At 37.4% G+C, this 17,014-nt stretch overlaps 1 protein-coding gene across 1 annotated transcript in view; it reads left to right on the forward strand.

Moving 5' to 3' along the window:
* Nucleotides 1-17,014, forward strand: part of PDE11A (phosphodiesterase 11A) — a 162,600-nt gene that overhangs the window by 26,566 nt on the left and 119,020 nt on the right. Inside the window, exon 2 of the mRNA XM_087708566.1 lies at nt 13,471-13,629. Coding sequence (XP_087564692.1) covers nt 13,471-13,629 — 159 coding nt within the window. The remainder of the gene's footprint in view (nt 1-13,470; nt 13,630-17,014) is intronic.

The raw sequence follows: 17,014 nt of genomic DNA on the forward strand, positions 1-17,014 counted from the left end.
GATTTATGCCCTCTGTTGGGCTTTGAATTTGCTTCCTGTTCTTGTGGCAAGAAATGTATCCTGATTGGTTGTCAGACTCCCATGGGGCCATGCAGGGGTAACTTTTTGTAGGTTGTCTTGACTCCCAAGCTTGGTTGAATTTTGCTGGGTGATGCAATCTTCTCAGGTGTCATGTAGTGAGATGGGTAGAGGGCTAATCCTATTTTGTCCTAAGGGCGAAGGTCTTTTGTGTTGTAGATAAGCTGGCCCAGCCTTTCTGGGGCTATTAGCAAAGGAGGGGCTGCTTTCCAGGAGCATGTTTCTCCTTTTCTCATCCATCATCTTCTGGCTTTTTAATATTTCCTACAATATTTTATTCTTCTAAGAGAGCGGTGGGTGCTAACTTCCTAAACACTCCAGTGTGTAATTTTAGAGAGATATTGGAGAATTTCATTTGAATCTAGACTATGCATAGATAGAGCAGGAACCATTAAAACCACTAGACACATTTTACTATATTGCTTGCTTTATGATGATACTCATGGTTAAGTCCACATTTAAACAAATTACTTAGTCATTCTGATCAGTTTTACTCACTTTCAGGCTCAGATGGTTTGTTTGTTTGTTTGTTTGTCTTTAATGTAACCAATTTCTCTCATGGAGTATATAAGATATGCAACATTTGGGTTAACATGCTTAATTTAATCAATTAATATTATTTTATATTTGTAATGTGTTTAATGGACTGGGCAATGACTTTAATTGTCTGTCAATCTGTCCATCCATTCTTATGATAGTGTTAGCGATGTATTGGGCAGAGATATGAATGTGTGTACAAACAATACTTTGTTATTGACTGAAAATAAAATGATTTACAACAGGTATTAGATTGTATGATGCAACTAGAATACGGATCTGGAAATTAATGTATTGATTTATGCTATAATTATGCTTGACAAGGAAAATGAAGTGAATGATTGCAAATTATATATAAACAGCAAAAAATAGAGCAAATAGATGAATCTGTGTGTCTAAGTAGACCAATCAGAATTTTAAGCAGTGTAAATGTTGATAGAAATATAATAAATAATATGTGGTCTTTTATTAACAATGAATATTTCTTGAAAGAAAATAATGTGTTATATATAAGAATGTGTTCTTGCCCATTCTTTATTATATAAAGTTGAGTATGTCAGGATAAAAAATAATAAATTGAGTGCAGTCAGAATGGGGTACTTAAGAATTTGTACAGTATAACAAGAGATAAGTTCAAGAATGAATGGGAAATGAATGTGCACTGAATTAAAAAACAAATTAGTGATATGAAGGAAACATATTGAGGTAGTTTGGCCATAGGAAAGAATGCATTGGGACCAGGATTGCTATCATTTGTCAGGTTTCTGAAAGATGTCCTAATTGATTTATGAGCCTCGAGCCAAGTTTCAAAAGAAAACCAGTCATTTATTAGGAGCACCATTTTGGCAATACCGTATTGCAGTCAGACCTAAGCCTCATTTGAATTATAGCTGAACCTTACCTCTGTTCCTTCCCTCCCCTCAGTCTGGGTCATAAATCACACTCCCCAATGCAGTGCACCCCTCCCAATCCTGCCGAGGTGGTGCAGTGGTTAGGGTGCAGTACTGCAGGCCACTTCAGCTGACTGTTATCTACAGTTCAGCGGTTCTAATCTCACCGGCTCAGGGTTGACTCAGCCTTCCATCCTTCCGAGGTGGGTAAAATGAGGACCCGGATTGTTGTTGGGGGCGATATGCTGACTCTGTAAACCACTTAGAGAGGGCTGAAAGCCCTATGAAGCGGTATATAAGTCTAACTGCTATTGCTATTGCTATTGCTGTAGTAATCTGAGATCCAACTCTAGCCGAAGGTATGCGTGGAATGCACTCCCCCCCTTTCCTCACCATGGCAACTTTATGAGTTGACACCACTAAGTAATACAGTTGTAAAGCACAATGTCACATTATAGCATCACTTAGTGACAACAATTGGGCAGTTTTTAGTTGACATCATAACCCCAAGATTTATGGGTCATTAAGATGGAAGAGGTGGGAGTCCTGGGTAAGGAGAGGTCAAGGAGGGGTGCTGGATCTGGGAGGTCAGTGCTGGCCTAATGGGAAGACAGGGGATGGCTGACATTAGCTGACCATAGGTCATGGGAGGCCAGTGGAATAGGCATGTGGACAGGGGTGTATTGTGGCCTGGAGAAAAAACAGGAATGACCTACTGGAGCTTCTCTATTGAGTTTGCTTATTGAAGCTTCCTTATTGAGTTTGCTTTTAGGAAGCCAGCAGAGAAGGTTGCAAATGGTGTTTATTTGACTGTAGCTTTCTGCAAACTTGTAATTACGTGCTGGGCACCTGAGCACACATATCGCGATTGTGTTCTGCATGGTCGCTATGATTGTGGAAAATTCAAGGACCAATTTTTTAGCACCATCGTAACTTTGATCGGTCACTGAATAAATGGACATAAGCCAATAGCTACTTATAAATAATCAAAGAGGTAATGGTTGAGAGAAATGAGAAGGCTGAGAAAGTTAAGGTTGAAAAGAGTTGATGGGGAAGTGGAAAGTTAATTAACAGAAGTGAATATGCGAATTGATACAGACATGATAACAAGAATGGTTTGCTTCAGAAAGAAATAAAGATGTATAGTAAGTGATGATTTAGCTATAATTCTTATTCTTTTTCATCTCATTCCTCTAATTTGTTTGACTTCCTTGTTCTTATAGTATTTCCATTCTGTGCTTTTTGTAATATTTCTTACTTCAAAATAGAATACCAGTGATAAGAATAGTATGCATATATGTAATCCCAACCTTTTAGGATACTAATAAATTACGTACATATGGACAACCCCATCCAGTTGTTGTTTCTTCAGCAACTTCAGATTAAGCAAACTCATTTACCATTTATCAGATGAAATATTTCCCAGGATTGTTTGAGGATAAAAGTAAATGTAGTATACATTATTTAGAAGGAAATAAACATACAAATTAAATAAAAAAATAATAAACCCATATTCATTTGAAAGCATTTTCTTTGTTTTTCAGGAGGCCTTTATTTAAATCCTTCAAACGCCTTTTGCTTAACTTAATTTCTTTTATGATAAATTAGTTTCTTCTATGTTGTTTTTAATACGCTAAACCAATCCTGACTTCATAACTGTATTATTAATCAAAATATGAATATAAGTTGCATTGTTTCTCTTCTATATGAGATGGCATATTTAAAACAATTAAGATGAGTTAATTAAAGTGCTGCCATCCTTTGAAAATTAAGGGACAGACTGTTACAGGCCTAAGTAGTAATCTCTTTGAAACCATGGAAAGTAAATGAGGGCTCTATAATTGTGCTTGGAATAGTTTTGTCGTATTTTTAAATATTGTATTTATTACTTAATGGAGGCTATTTTTCTCCTCTACAAAATTATGCATTTTGTTGATAATTATTTTTTTTTAAGTTATCAACATGTATAATCGGCATGATTCATTATTGTCATTAGTAATGGGCCTGTAAAATTTTTATGGAATGAGTTACCAACAATATCAAAAGATAAGTAATTAATTGAACAATTAATTGAACCCGTAGCTAGCTAACTTCAAAATAACAGTTCCATAAAATACTTTTTAGTTCCTAATTTATTTATTAAACTTAATATAAGCATTATTCTCTTAAAACTAAAGCAATTTTTTTTAAAAAAAAGTTTTTTACTGTAGGTGTGGCTTGGTGGGCGTGGCAGGGGAAGGATACTGCAAAATCTCAATTCCTTCCCCACACTGGGACCAGCCAGAGGTGATAGTTGTCAGTTCTCCAAACTACTCAAAATTTCCACTACCGGTTCTCCAGAACCTGTCAGAACCTGCTGAATTTCACCCCTGCATTTAAGGCTTCATAGCTAATACTGAAAACGTAGTACAAATTATTTTAAAATTACTTTGTTTTCAGGTTTTCTCATGGTGAAGCTTCAATGCTTCACCCTGTGACATAAGCAATAAACTTCTTCAAATAGATAAAAACACCTTAAGGTTGACTCATTTGGGCAAAGAACATGCAGTGCAATCTTAACCTACACTGCCAAGCTATGACTAAACAGATTTCCCCTCAAATATTTCTCTAATACAAAGTCTTTAATTTAGGAAATAGTTGTATGGTTAGGTAGAACTGTCTCTTATGCTGTGGTTTCTAATCCAAAATTACTCATCCTTTAAAAGATCCTCATCGTCTGCTTGAGCAAATTTTTGGCACTGGATTTGCTATCAATGCGGAGTTAAGCTCCTGAGATCAATATGCAAATATGTTTTTACGATGCCTGCTTTGGCTGGTCAATCTCATGTAAAGCATGGATTGAAAACTTGACAAATGTTCTATAGATGTTTTCACCAAGTTCAATTCAAAATGGGCAGCATCTCTCTCCTCTGCTGAACACCATACTGATTCGTGACCTTGTAGAATTTTGATAATATAGTAATTAAATTTTCTTGCAAAAAAGAGAGATTAAGAAATAGCCCAAGTGATAATATGTCTTTGAAACTATAAATGTTTCCATAGCAACCCAAAATTGACAAGTATATGAAAAAGCAGTGCACTGGACTCGCTTGAAATGGCTAGCAAGTATGCTGTTGTAGAGTTAATTTTGTTCCTAAACAGTAAGGCAAGTACTATGATAAGGTTACATTAAATACAACCAAATTCCAAACAGAATTATTGCATGCTTTGTCAAATTTGGATAATAATTTGGATGATTCACGTTCTTTAGATGTGGTTATGGAATCCTTAGGCCCTGTTGAAATGAAGCAAAAAATAAAACTCTTGGCTATCCTAAACCCAGTCTTACATATCCGATACTCACTCCTCAAGTTGGACAAGTTGAAAAACACTGGTTTCTCAAATTTCAGCTTAACCGTTAACTTAGGCCTTGACAGCATCACAGTATCTGTGTCAATATATCAATAAACATTTCAGTACCTCCCCTTGATAGGAACAGACATGTTTTTCTTGGTGTATGTTTACAAATATTGTCCTGAGAAAAGGAAATTTAGACCATCTTTAGAGCTATGTCATTTGGGGAATCCGGTGGCTAAAACACTCAGCTTATTTTGTTTGTTTGTTTGTTTGTCAACACGTACAAGGTAACAGGTATTAGTATAGACATGGACATTATCGCATGAGATTTGTACAAATAGATGATATAAATAAGTGTAACATGGCCATGAACACATAAAATGTGTACATATCAATGGGGACAATAGGACAGGGACAGTAGGCATGCTGGTGCGCTTGTCGATCAGAAAGGTCGGCAGTTAAGTGTTCGAATCCCTAGTGCCGCATAATGGAGTGAGCTCCTGTTACTTGTCCCAGCTTCTGCCAACCTAGCAATTCGAAAGCATGTAAAAATGTAAGTAGAAAAATAGGAACCACTTTGGTGGGAAGGTAACAGCATTCCATGCGGTTTTGGCGTTTAGTCATGCCAGCCATATGACCACGGAGACGTCTTTGGACAGCGCTGGCTCTTTGGCTTTGAAACGGAGATGAGCACCGCCCCCTAGAGTCGGGAACGGCTAGCACATATGTATGAGGGGAACCTTTATCTTTACCATTTGAAGGAAATGGTCCTTTTAGTTTTAAAAAAACAACACTATACTAGATAGAAATCTCTGCAGGTAGTGTACCATACAGTTTTCAATATTTCGTATAATTTTTGTGGCTTGATAAATCATGCTCCTGGATGCTGAGAAATTCCTTCTCAGCTGCCGCTTGATTATTTTGCCTCCTCTCAGCAGAATAAACAAAACAAGTTCTTTCCAAATGGAGAAAAACATGTTACCAAATGGAGAATTGCTAACGCTACTAAGCATAAGATATGCAGCTATTCCAAAATGTACTCCTTAATGGATTTCAATCATAAGGGGAAAAAAGGATGAAATAAGTAGTGGAAAAACACAAGAGGATTAAAAATGGAAAACATCATTTGGAGCATTGCATTAAATTCCATTTATGAGTCAGTGGATCTGCACATAAAAGCCTTGTCTAGAAGCACTCTTTCTTACAGGAACTATTAAGAAGATTTCTTCAATTACAAAAGAGTGATTGGTAGACGTGCTGAAAGGCTTGCTGGTAAAAGATCTTTCAGTGTTTTTTTTTAAGCATAGCAGATAGTCCTTGTTTACTAATCATAACTGAGACGGGAACTTGTTTGTTAAGCGCAATAGTCACTAAGTGAAATTGTGACTGTGTTTATGTTCTTCCTTCTATTTCCCTTTGCTTTAAAGTCCTGCGAAGGTTGTAAATGCAAGAAGTGATTTTTTTCACCACTGTTGTAACTCTGAATGGTCACTGTGCAAGTCAATTGCTAAGTAATGACTACCTATATTCAGAATATTTCAGTAGACGATAGTATGTTCTAACACTGGCATGAATAAAGGAATGTATAGATAATAAGGTAAAATAGTTATTAGGACCACTGTCAGGCTTCTGTTGATCAGCTAGTAAAATGGCTGCCGAGATTTCCAAAGGACACAAAAGATTTATTGTAATGTCAATATGAAATAATTCCATTGAATTCTGCTGTCTATCAAATACAACTTCTACTTATCTATATGTATAAAAATAGCTGTGTGTGTGTGTGTGTTCCAGCATAACTCTGGAACGCCTCGAGCAATTTAAAGCAAACTTGGTACACAGATGACTTACTCTCTGGAAAAAAATACCGAGGGGATAAGACATCCCTAACACCCCTTGAAGTATGTGTTCTGCTAAGATGCAGCTTGTTGTGCCTTAAAATTCTACTGTACTGCTGTAAAATGGCTTCTACTGTACAGCGAAGTAGAGTTGCCATGGTAAAGGCTTCACAGTACACCACAAGGGGACTCCCTCTGGTAAGGGGTAAAATCCAACATTAGAAAGTACATTAAATCCGGACATTTTCCTCCTATAAATAAATACCCGGATAATTCCCGGTTATCAGTTAGTAGAAAATAAAGCTTCACCTCTTTTTTCTACTCATGCAGTATAACAAACTAGAATCCGTTCATTTGGGGGCAAGTGATGCAAGCAGTTTTTTTACTAGGCTCTGTTTCAGTAACAGAAACTGTTTGCTTGTGCCTATGTGAGAATTGGGTTTTATAGCTGATCATTATTTTGGGGGGAAAAACTTGAGTCTGATCTTGCATGAGCACAACAACTCTCTGCTATTTGTTAAATCAGTTCATTTTTCCCCTCAGTCTTCTTTGTGTGCCTGGAAAAAAAGATGTGGCTGCTTTAAGTCCTTGACGCAAAAGCTATGCATCCAAGCATTCATGTCTTCTTTTTTAGATTTGCACAGAAACCTGGGGAAAAAAACAGGCTTCTTTAGTGATGCCTTACATAATTAGAGTAAAAACCACAGGGATTTCTGTTATCCTTATTGATAGTTAGGGCTAGAAACATAATCTTGAAAATAGTAAATTTCCAGCCTTATTTATAATGAGTCAGTTAAGATAGAATCTCTTTGTAACACATTTTCCTATGTATTTCCTATACCTGGGCTCGCTTGTCTCTTCTGACATAATCTGAATTCAACCTTCCCATAGTGTCTCACAAGAAAATAACATTTACTTAAAATCATGTTGCATGTATATATAGGATACCTGTAGCACAATTTTGTTATTTATTTGTGTACTAGCTGATAAGACGGTGTTGTCCGGGTATTTTTAGGGGGAAAATATCCAGACAAAATGTAATTTCTAATTACCAAATATTGGATTTTCCCCCTTACCAGAGGGACCCCCCTGGTGGAATACTGTGAAGCCGTTACCATGGCAACTCCACTGTGCTATACAGTAGAAGTCATTTTAAGGCACAACAGGCTGTATCTTAACAGAACACTCCCCCACCCCGAGGATTGTCTTACCCCCACAGTATTTTTTTCAAAGAGTAAGTCATCTGTGTACCAAGTTTGGTTGAAATTGCTCAAGGCAATTGCTCAGAGTTATGCTGGAACACACACACGCACACACAGTCGTGTGTGTGTGTGTGTGTGTGTGTGTGTGTGTATCATCAGTCAGTCAGTTAACATCTCACCATACCTCTGGGAACTCAGGATAGCAAACCACTTCTTCAGTCATTCCCCATAACAATACCCTTGTATTGAATTATGGTAGATTGAGTTGAGAGATAGTCACAATGAACTTTGATTATTAAGGCTGGTCTTAAATCTAAGTCTCCCCATTGAAATCACTTATTTTAATTAAGTTGAAAATTCCTCTTTTTTTTCCTCTTGAGAGACAGTTCGTTTAATCTATTTATTCTAACTAAGTTATGGACCCAGTATGTTACTAAATATTCTTTCTAAACTTGTATTTTAAAATTCAAAATCAAACAAACAGTTCCAGTTATATAAAAGCACTGAAAATGAGTTTAGGCAACAATAAGAGGAACTGAAACTTTTCTGTTCTTGCAAAGACCATGTAAGTCAGGGGTGTCAAACTCGATTTCATTGAGGGCTGCATCAGGGTTGTGTTTAACCTCAGGGGAGAGAGGGGGCATGGCTAGCCAGGGGGCATGGCTAGCTCGACGTCACTCGACGTCACTCGTGTCGTGAGTGCCTGTGGTGGTCCAAGCACTCTGTCAACGAAAATAGGCTCCTGAGCTCCAGTTTTGCTGGCAGGAGCACCTGCCAGCAAAAATGGTCCTTTGCTGTCTCCAGGGTGGCCCCACAGGCTAGATCTAAGCAGCCCATGGGCTAGATCAAGACCCTGAGTCTTGAGTCTGACAACCCTGATGTAAGTCTTTGTGGCATTTTGCTACTTCCCCAAGTCTAATGCATAGTAATTAAGAATGCTCAAATTAACTTGAGTGCAAGTTCTGTTTCTGAAAGTGCAAATATGCATTACTTAATTTTAAAAAACTTACCTTTATTGGCAGTATTTGAGACGTAAGGATATGCCTTCAGGTAATTTAATGGTAAGATTGGTTTTCGTGTTGCTTTTTTAAGCATAAATATTGTTATTTTTGTTGTAAAACAGATATTCAAGTTTGTTCAGTTCTTAAGTGCCTTCTTTACTGATACCAAATTAGAATCCTTAGCTTTGGAATGGTTTAAGTTTTGAGAACTCGCAACATAAATTTATTATATATAGGCTATTATAATGTTGGCTAATCTTTTTGTTGCTGTGCGCTGAAAGCATGCATGCACCCATAATGCAATGCATGCGCAGCATCCCCCTGCACGCCCCACCCCCTCGTGCATACCCATTCCCATGCATGTACACATGACCCCCTGTGTCCTCCCCCCCCACATGCACAGCAAAGACCCAAAAACTAGCTGGCCAGCAGAAGACGCACGCATATGCGTGGTGGAGCTGAGCTGAGGCGACGTCTCGCATGCCTGCAGAGAGGGCTCTTTGTGCCACCTGTGGCACGCGTGCCATAGGTTTGCCATCACGTGGTTATTACATGTCTGTAGAGATTCTCAGTCATCCATGTCATTTCTGTCTCAAAGGTGCTATTTCAAAAGGCAATTGAACTTCATGAACTGAAGAAGCTTCTTGGATGAAAAGCAAAACATCTTCAAGGAAAAACAAAGTCTAGTTGCCTTTTGAAAAAGCACCTTTGGGATGGGCTAAGTAATTGACAAAACATAGACGCTCTTTGAGAAAGGCCAACCTGATACCTGCTCCTTTCAGTTCTAGACCAAGATACATATTAAATGCCATATTAATTAACTTGTTAATTTTTAATGATACTAATTGGTTGTTTTTCATTTTTAGAGACCTGTTTTGGCTCTCTTGTTATTGACTTTAATGCTAGCACTTCCTTTTATATTGGAGTCAATTATCTTTTATTGTTTTATTTTGTATTCTGCATGTGTCTTGAAGAATTGTTTTATAAAATGACACCATTATGAACAAATGCATTCTAAATGATTGCATTCACTCTAGTTACCGTATTTTTCGGAGTATAAGACACACCTTTTTCCCTCAAAAAAGAGGCTGAAAATCTGGGTGTGTCTTATATACTGAATACAGCATTTTTTGCCTCCTGAAACCCCGCCCCTTCACCAAAATCGCCGTGCATAGTTTGTAGGAGGCTTTTAGAGAGCTCCTGGGGCATGGGGAGGGCAGAAATGAGAAAAATGGGCCATTTTTTGCTCATTTTTGCCTCCCCCCCAGTCCCCAGGACCACTCTTTAAGCTTCCTAATGCCCTTTTTTTGACAAAAAACAGGCCTGTTTTTGCGAAAAATGGGCCATTGTTTGCTCGTTCCCCCCCCCCCCCAGGAACACTCTACAAACCTCCTAAGGGCTATTCATGCCCCTTTTTTTTTTTTTTTTTTTAAGGGCTGTTTTGGGGAGGTTAGCAGAGTGCAAAAACCTTTTTTAAAAAAATTTGCCTCTTCAAAATCGTGGTGCGTCTTATACTCTGAAAAATACGGTATTTTCTTTGGAACCTATTTTTCCATTTTTTTTGCTAGCTACCTTTACATCAGTCATGCTCATAACAGTTTATCAGTTATAATTTCCTCCATTTGGTTTCTTTTTAATTTCACATCCATTATTTCTATTGTATGGGTCTTTTTAGTAGTAGGTCTGCCACACCCAAATGGGACAACCAGTGATTATTCAGAAGTTCTTGCTTTTTTCTATATTTGCTGACAGTGCTGTTTTTAATCTCTCCTTAATCGGAATTGTAATAGCTAGATTTTAAGGAAAGAGTTAGTCATCTATAGAAGAAATGGTAAACAAAAGATCAAAATTAGACCTCAGGGAAAGATTAATTTAAAGGGATACTTTAACTCAAACAAATGCAAACCCTAATCCCAACTCAAGTTCTCAAGGGTCGCACCCAGATTTAGGGAATAAATCACAGATTGCCAGACACTTAACCCTTAATTCACTCCTCAGCTAGTCTTAGCAAAAGACTTCCAGACAAGAATCAACAAGATTAGAAATGTTATTGCATGCAATAATGGAACTTCAAATCAATGGTGAAATTTACTACCGATTCTGTGGATGTGGCTTGGTGGGCGTGGTGTGGCTTGGTGGGTGTGGCAGGAGAAGGATACTGCAAAATCTCCATTCGCACCCCACTCTGGGGCCAACCAGAGGTGGCATTTGCCAGTTCTCCGAATTACTCAAAATTTCCGCTCCTGGTTTTCCACAACCTGCTGGATTTCATCCCTGCTTCAAATATAACAGTTGATTGTCCACTGTAGTGCATAGAGGTTCAAAAATTATATAGCTTTAGGGTTGAATTCTTTCTCTTTTCTCCTGAATTAACAGATTCCTAGCAGGATGTTGAAAAAGGAATTGCATTATGCTTATAAAATGGTTGTCTTTGCCCTGGAATTATTTGGTGCTGCCTTACCAGTTCAGTCCTGTTGATATGTAATTTCTCACTGCTTGTAAACATCTCTGTGATTTAGACATAGTCCTTAGAGTATGACCATTTTCCTGTGCACTGTTTGGAGAGTCCAAGCAATGGATTAAATTAGTCTGGTTGCCCTAGGACTGAGGAATCTGTTTCCTTGGCCACGCCTCCTGGTGCTCCTTAATGCCAGATTTTTCCTCATTCTGGTCCATTTGGGCTAGTTTTATTGAGCTCCAGCTTCTAATTTACCACTTGCTTGGACTCTCCTTTTTATTCCTTTGTCTTCTAGTTCTTTTGTTACAATTTTTCCTTTTACTTTTTTGCTCTCTCTGAACTCCGTTACTTCACAGCCTTCAAATTGCCTTCAAATTGAGATAGGAGCAGGTGTGGGGGGTGCTCTGCTTTTATCCGTCCGAGAGGATCTTTGCATAATTCATCCAGACTGGAACCTGCCTTTATCCCAAAAATTAACACTTGGTTCCATAAAGCGCAGGAGGTAATTTTACCTAACTTTTGCCTGCGCCCCAGACACCCGAGAAAACCTGTCTGGCACACTCTGGATGTCAGACGGGTCTTGTGGAGATACATCAAACAGACTGCAGATTTCCGCAGATTGGAGGCCCTCTTCATGTCATTCCAGCCGGGATCCATAGGACTGAAAGTCACATCTTCCACTATCGGCAGGTGGCTGAGTGCGTGCATTGCAGCTGCATATGAACACCAGTCCAAGGCAGTACCTCAACATATAACTGCACATTCTACAAGGAGTGCCGCTACCACAGCTGCCTAGGCACCCAGGCTACAATAGATGAAATCTGCAAGGCGGCTATGTGGTCATCCCCATCGCCCTTTGTCAGAAACTATAAATTGGACATGTTTGCCTCAGCTACGGCTTTATTCAGCAGGCGGGTTCTCCAGGGAGTTGTTTCCTGTTCTGAATCCCAGAACAGACCTTCTTCCCGCCCTAGTGACATGTAACTTGGGTATGTCCCATTGCTTGGACTCTCCAAGCAGTGCACAAGAAAATGACCATTGGCTTACCTGAAGGGTACTTTTCTGTGCACTGTGGGAGAGTCCAACCCGCCCTGGGTCTTTGTGTCCAAGGATTCGGGACCATCAACTCAACTCAAACTCTTTTCTACTGTGTTATTATATGTTCAGCCTTCACTGGTTCCAGAACTGGTCAAAAATCTGGTGTTAAGGAGCACCAGAAGACATGGCCAAGGGAAAAGATTCCTCACTCCTAGGGTAACCAGACTAATTTAACCCATTGCTTGGACTCTCCCGCAGTGCACAGAAAAGGACTCTTCAGGTAAGCCAATGGTCATTCATTCAGCAACCATTCAAAGATATGATGGCACTGAATGAAGAGATTGATGTAGGAAACCTGTGGTCATGTGACCAAAATTCATGCACTTGGCAGCTGAGTAAGTTAAGCACTACTGGTACTTGTAATCTTCTCATATTCTCAAGTGATGAAAAGATGATGGAAGGTATGACAGTAAACAAATGGAATGGCAACTTTATAACCATTCATCTCATTTAAAGTGTTTAAAGAATACCAGTTATTGTTATATCTGTCAGATATCTTAGATATTATAATTGGTTTCCAGAAGTGGGTGGAATAGAATTGTACAGTGATCGTAGATATCAATATGTGGATAATAGATTGGAATGGGGAGTCTAAAGAAACTGATTAAAATATTATTTTAAAAGGTCTTTTAAATTCAGGTCCATTAAAATAGCCAAGAATGAATGAAAAAGCAGAAAAATAAGTCCTACTACACATGCCAAGAAAAAGAGGCAAATAGAGCATAAATCAACATGCAAAAATTATCTAGAAGATAAATAGATTGATTGATTTTTGTATGTTGATTTAAGTTGTACACATCAAACCTGTCTGTCTGTCTGTCTATCATCTACCTATCTACTGGTATCTATTTATCTTCTAGCTAGCCTAGAAGATTATTATATTTCAGTAATGTGTACATGAGACTAATCCATGCCAGATTGTGCGGAATCTTAAGAAATTCCTGACAAAAGTGATTTAATATATTGAATGTAGAGAAGAGCATTTTAAAAGAATATCAGTTTTAATTTTAATATTTTCCTTCTCCATTTTGTTAGGACCACCGCTTTAATGACAAGATTGACAAATTGACAGGCTACAAGACCAAGTCATTGCTCTGCATGCCTATAAGAAACAGCGAGGGTGAAATCATTGGAGTTGCACAAGTGATAAATAAAACTCCTGGAGGTATTCCTTTTACTGAGGATGATGAAAAAGTAAGATTTTCTGTCCTTTTCATTTGATAATATGAAAAAGATATGTAATTCTTCTCTCAAATGTGTATGCAAAGATGTATCTATTTATGTATAGTAAAGTGTTATTTTTCTATAAGATATTAATAAGCATTGCATTATTTAATTTGAATTTTTCTGGAAACCTGATCATTCTTGGAGTAGGATGGCTGGTTTAACCACTTCAGTTTTGGGGTTTATGTTGTTTTTTTTACTGTTACAGATTGGTTTTCTTATCTTTTTTCCTTGATTTTAATTTTATTTAATTTTATTTCCTTGTAAACTACCCTATTGTGTAACCTTAAAATTGGAATATTAAATTACAATTAAATTATTTAATAACCAGCCGTTAAGTCACTTATTTGTTGAAATTGTTCTGTTTATTATCAATTACAAATTCTTTATACACATAGATCAGGTATGAATGATTATAGTAAAATTTGGTCATCCATTATTGAACACATTTTGTAAAATTTTACATATACACTGTATTGCCAAAAGTATTCGCTCACCCATCCAAATAATCAGATTCAGTTGTGAGCGAATACTTTTAGCAATTTAGTGTATCTGTAACAGGCCTTCACATATACATTTTTATTTTTATTTTATTTTTCCATTATTTACTTTTTAATTTTCTATCCTGCTTATTTAAAGAAAGACAGCATTTACAGTCACCTGATAAGCTGTTCTTCCAGAGATACCTAAATTGGACAACAACCAACATACTTTTAACTTTTACCTCCCAAATGATAAACCAGAGTAAGAGAAAACCATTTTCTGGGTGGATATAGCAGTGACAACAGCAGCCACAGATTAAGTAATTCCTTTTTATAATACATTTCAAAGAATTAAATTCAAAATTCAGGAGCAATTTTCAGTGGAATTTTAGAGGTATACCCAGGTGCATCTAAATCAGTGAACTTCAAGGGTTCTCAGCTATCTGTCCTGGACATATCCAAAACTTGATCTAGAAAATGCTGTTGTTAAAAAAAGAGAAATGAAAATGGATGCACATATACAATGAATCAAAAATGTAAATCTGGAGATATTTCAGTTTTTAATGGTATATTTTGCTTGGATAGGAATATAATTTCTTAATGAACATCTTAATTAATATCAATAACCAGTTCCCACTGAAACTATGATGACTGGAAACTTTTCCTGATATCACTATTCTATTTAGAGCCGAGGTGGCGCGGTGCTTAAATGCAGCACTGCAGGCTACTTCAGCTGACTGCTAGATCAGCAGTTCAGCGGTTCAAATCTCACCGGCTCAGGGTTGACTCAGCCTTCCATCCTTCCGAGGTGGGTAAAATGAGGACCTGGATTGTTGTTGGGGGCAATATGCTGACTCTGTAAACCGCTTAGAGAGGGCTGAAAGCCCTATGAAGCGGTATATAAGTCTACTGCTATTGCTATTGCTATTTCTTTGCCCTCTTAAAATGAAAGCTTAATTTGGAACAATCCAGTGAAATTTAGATACACTAATTTCTTTGCACATGTTTCATTCTCTCTTTAGAGCATTTAAGACATGGTCTTATTGTTGTGGTAAGAGCACTACAATCATAAAAAATTTTAAATGAAAAATATGCAGTTTAACAGCAAAAAATATGCATTTAGGTCTTACAAGAAACTCCTTAATGACAAATTTTTAGCAGTGTCAGATGAAGAGTTACTTAATGTTATTATGTCCTGAGCTAGCCTCTCAAAAATAGGGAGAGGATATTGATTTTCCATTTTTAGCATGCCTCAATAATTTGTAGTGTAATTATAACAATCTCAGATTGTAATGCAATCAGGTGTCCTCGCTTTATTATTACCCATAATCTCTTTGCCCAAACTTTCAGTGATATTGGTGGATGAAATCATTAAGAATATTTTTTTTTCAAATTGCATCATGGTATTTTCAAGAGCTTCAGGGAATAAATAATTTTTTAGTATGGTTCTTTTTATGGCTTCCTATCACTGTGGAGGACCAGTCCAGCAGGGGAAATCATGCTGATGCATAAAAAGCTGCAGTGGCAGTGTGGGGATACCTTTATAGTAATGTGTTCTGCAATGCTGTGCCTTAAAAGTAGAATTAATCAATTTGTGGAAAACTAATGGACTTATCAAGCATAAACTTCACACATTTTTACAACAGAAAGTCAGTGCTTCCCTGGGTTATAAAATTGGAGATTTGTTTGCTCTCTGTATGTGAACTGGCTCTTTAACAACATAATGGAAAGATCGATTGATATTATTTAATGTGGTTACGGTTTAATGCATTTTTTAAAAACTAAGTTTTTATGTAAGGGTTTTGTCTTTATTTTTCCCTTCCGCTTATTTTTATTTTGTTTTAGATTTCCTATCTTTTAGAAGATTCTGTGTGTGTGGGTGTGGGTGTGTGTGTGGTGTGTGTGTGTGTATTCCCCAGCTTATAAGCTAAAATTGACTTATTTCCTTATAAACCATATCAAAAGGGTATAATAGGACTTCAACTGGTGACCACCACCACCCACCCCGTTCTTTTTACAAGGCTCTCAAATGTCCATGAGTCACTTCTCATGGACATTTGAGATGGACAGCGTATAAATTAAATTAATTAAATAAAGATATCCTATGTGATTAATTTAGGCTATCCTCCTGACACAGGTGTGATGAACCTTTATTCTTGTCCTGATGTTATCACTAGGTTTCATTCATTTTAAGGGTAGGAATGCTTACTGATGTTGGCTTATTAAATTTAGGAACTCCTTTCTGTCATCCAAGTTAAATCATTGTTATCTTTGCCACACATATGCAAATGCCTCATCAGTTATATCTGAGATTTCCAGGCCTTGGAGTTCATTAATTTTTTGTTTTCACTTTTCACATATTTCTTAACCGGCAAGGAACAAGAATTACACTAGTACACTAATAGATACCTTTCACCCTGGCTTCGCTGATAACGGATAAGAGCCTGTGGCCTAATGGCTAAGAAGTTTGCCTAGGATGTAATATAGCCCAGGTTCAAATCCCAGTAAGGGTATGGCTAGCTGATGAGAGCTAAATAGCTTGAAATAGATCTATACTAGTCTCCCTTTATTTATTTATCAGCACAAATAAAAAAAAAAACCACACACACACATATATATATATAGCGTCACAACCCCTGGGAGGAAGCTAACTGCTTCCATTCTCTGTCCATCGGCTCGTCACAAGAGACCATCCAGACAGAAAGCCCAGTATTTTACTGTTGCCTCTTTTTTACTCTGCCTAAGATGTAATACAGCACAGGTTCGAATCCCAGTAAGGGTATGGCTAGCTGATGAGAGCTAAATAGCTTGAAATAGATCTATAGTAGTCTCCCTTTATTTATTTATCAGCACAAATACAACATATGTATGTA

Source organism: Thamnophis sirtalis, unplaced genomic scaffold (assembly GCF_051295495.1).
Source record: "Thamnophis sirtalis isolate CommonGarterSnake01/CBP01778 unplaced genomic scaffold, rThaSir2_p1.2 scaffold_1, whole genome shotgun sequence".
NCBI lineage: Eukaryota > Metazoa > Chordata > Lepidosauria > Squamata > Natricidae > Thamnophis > Thamnophis sirtalis.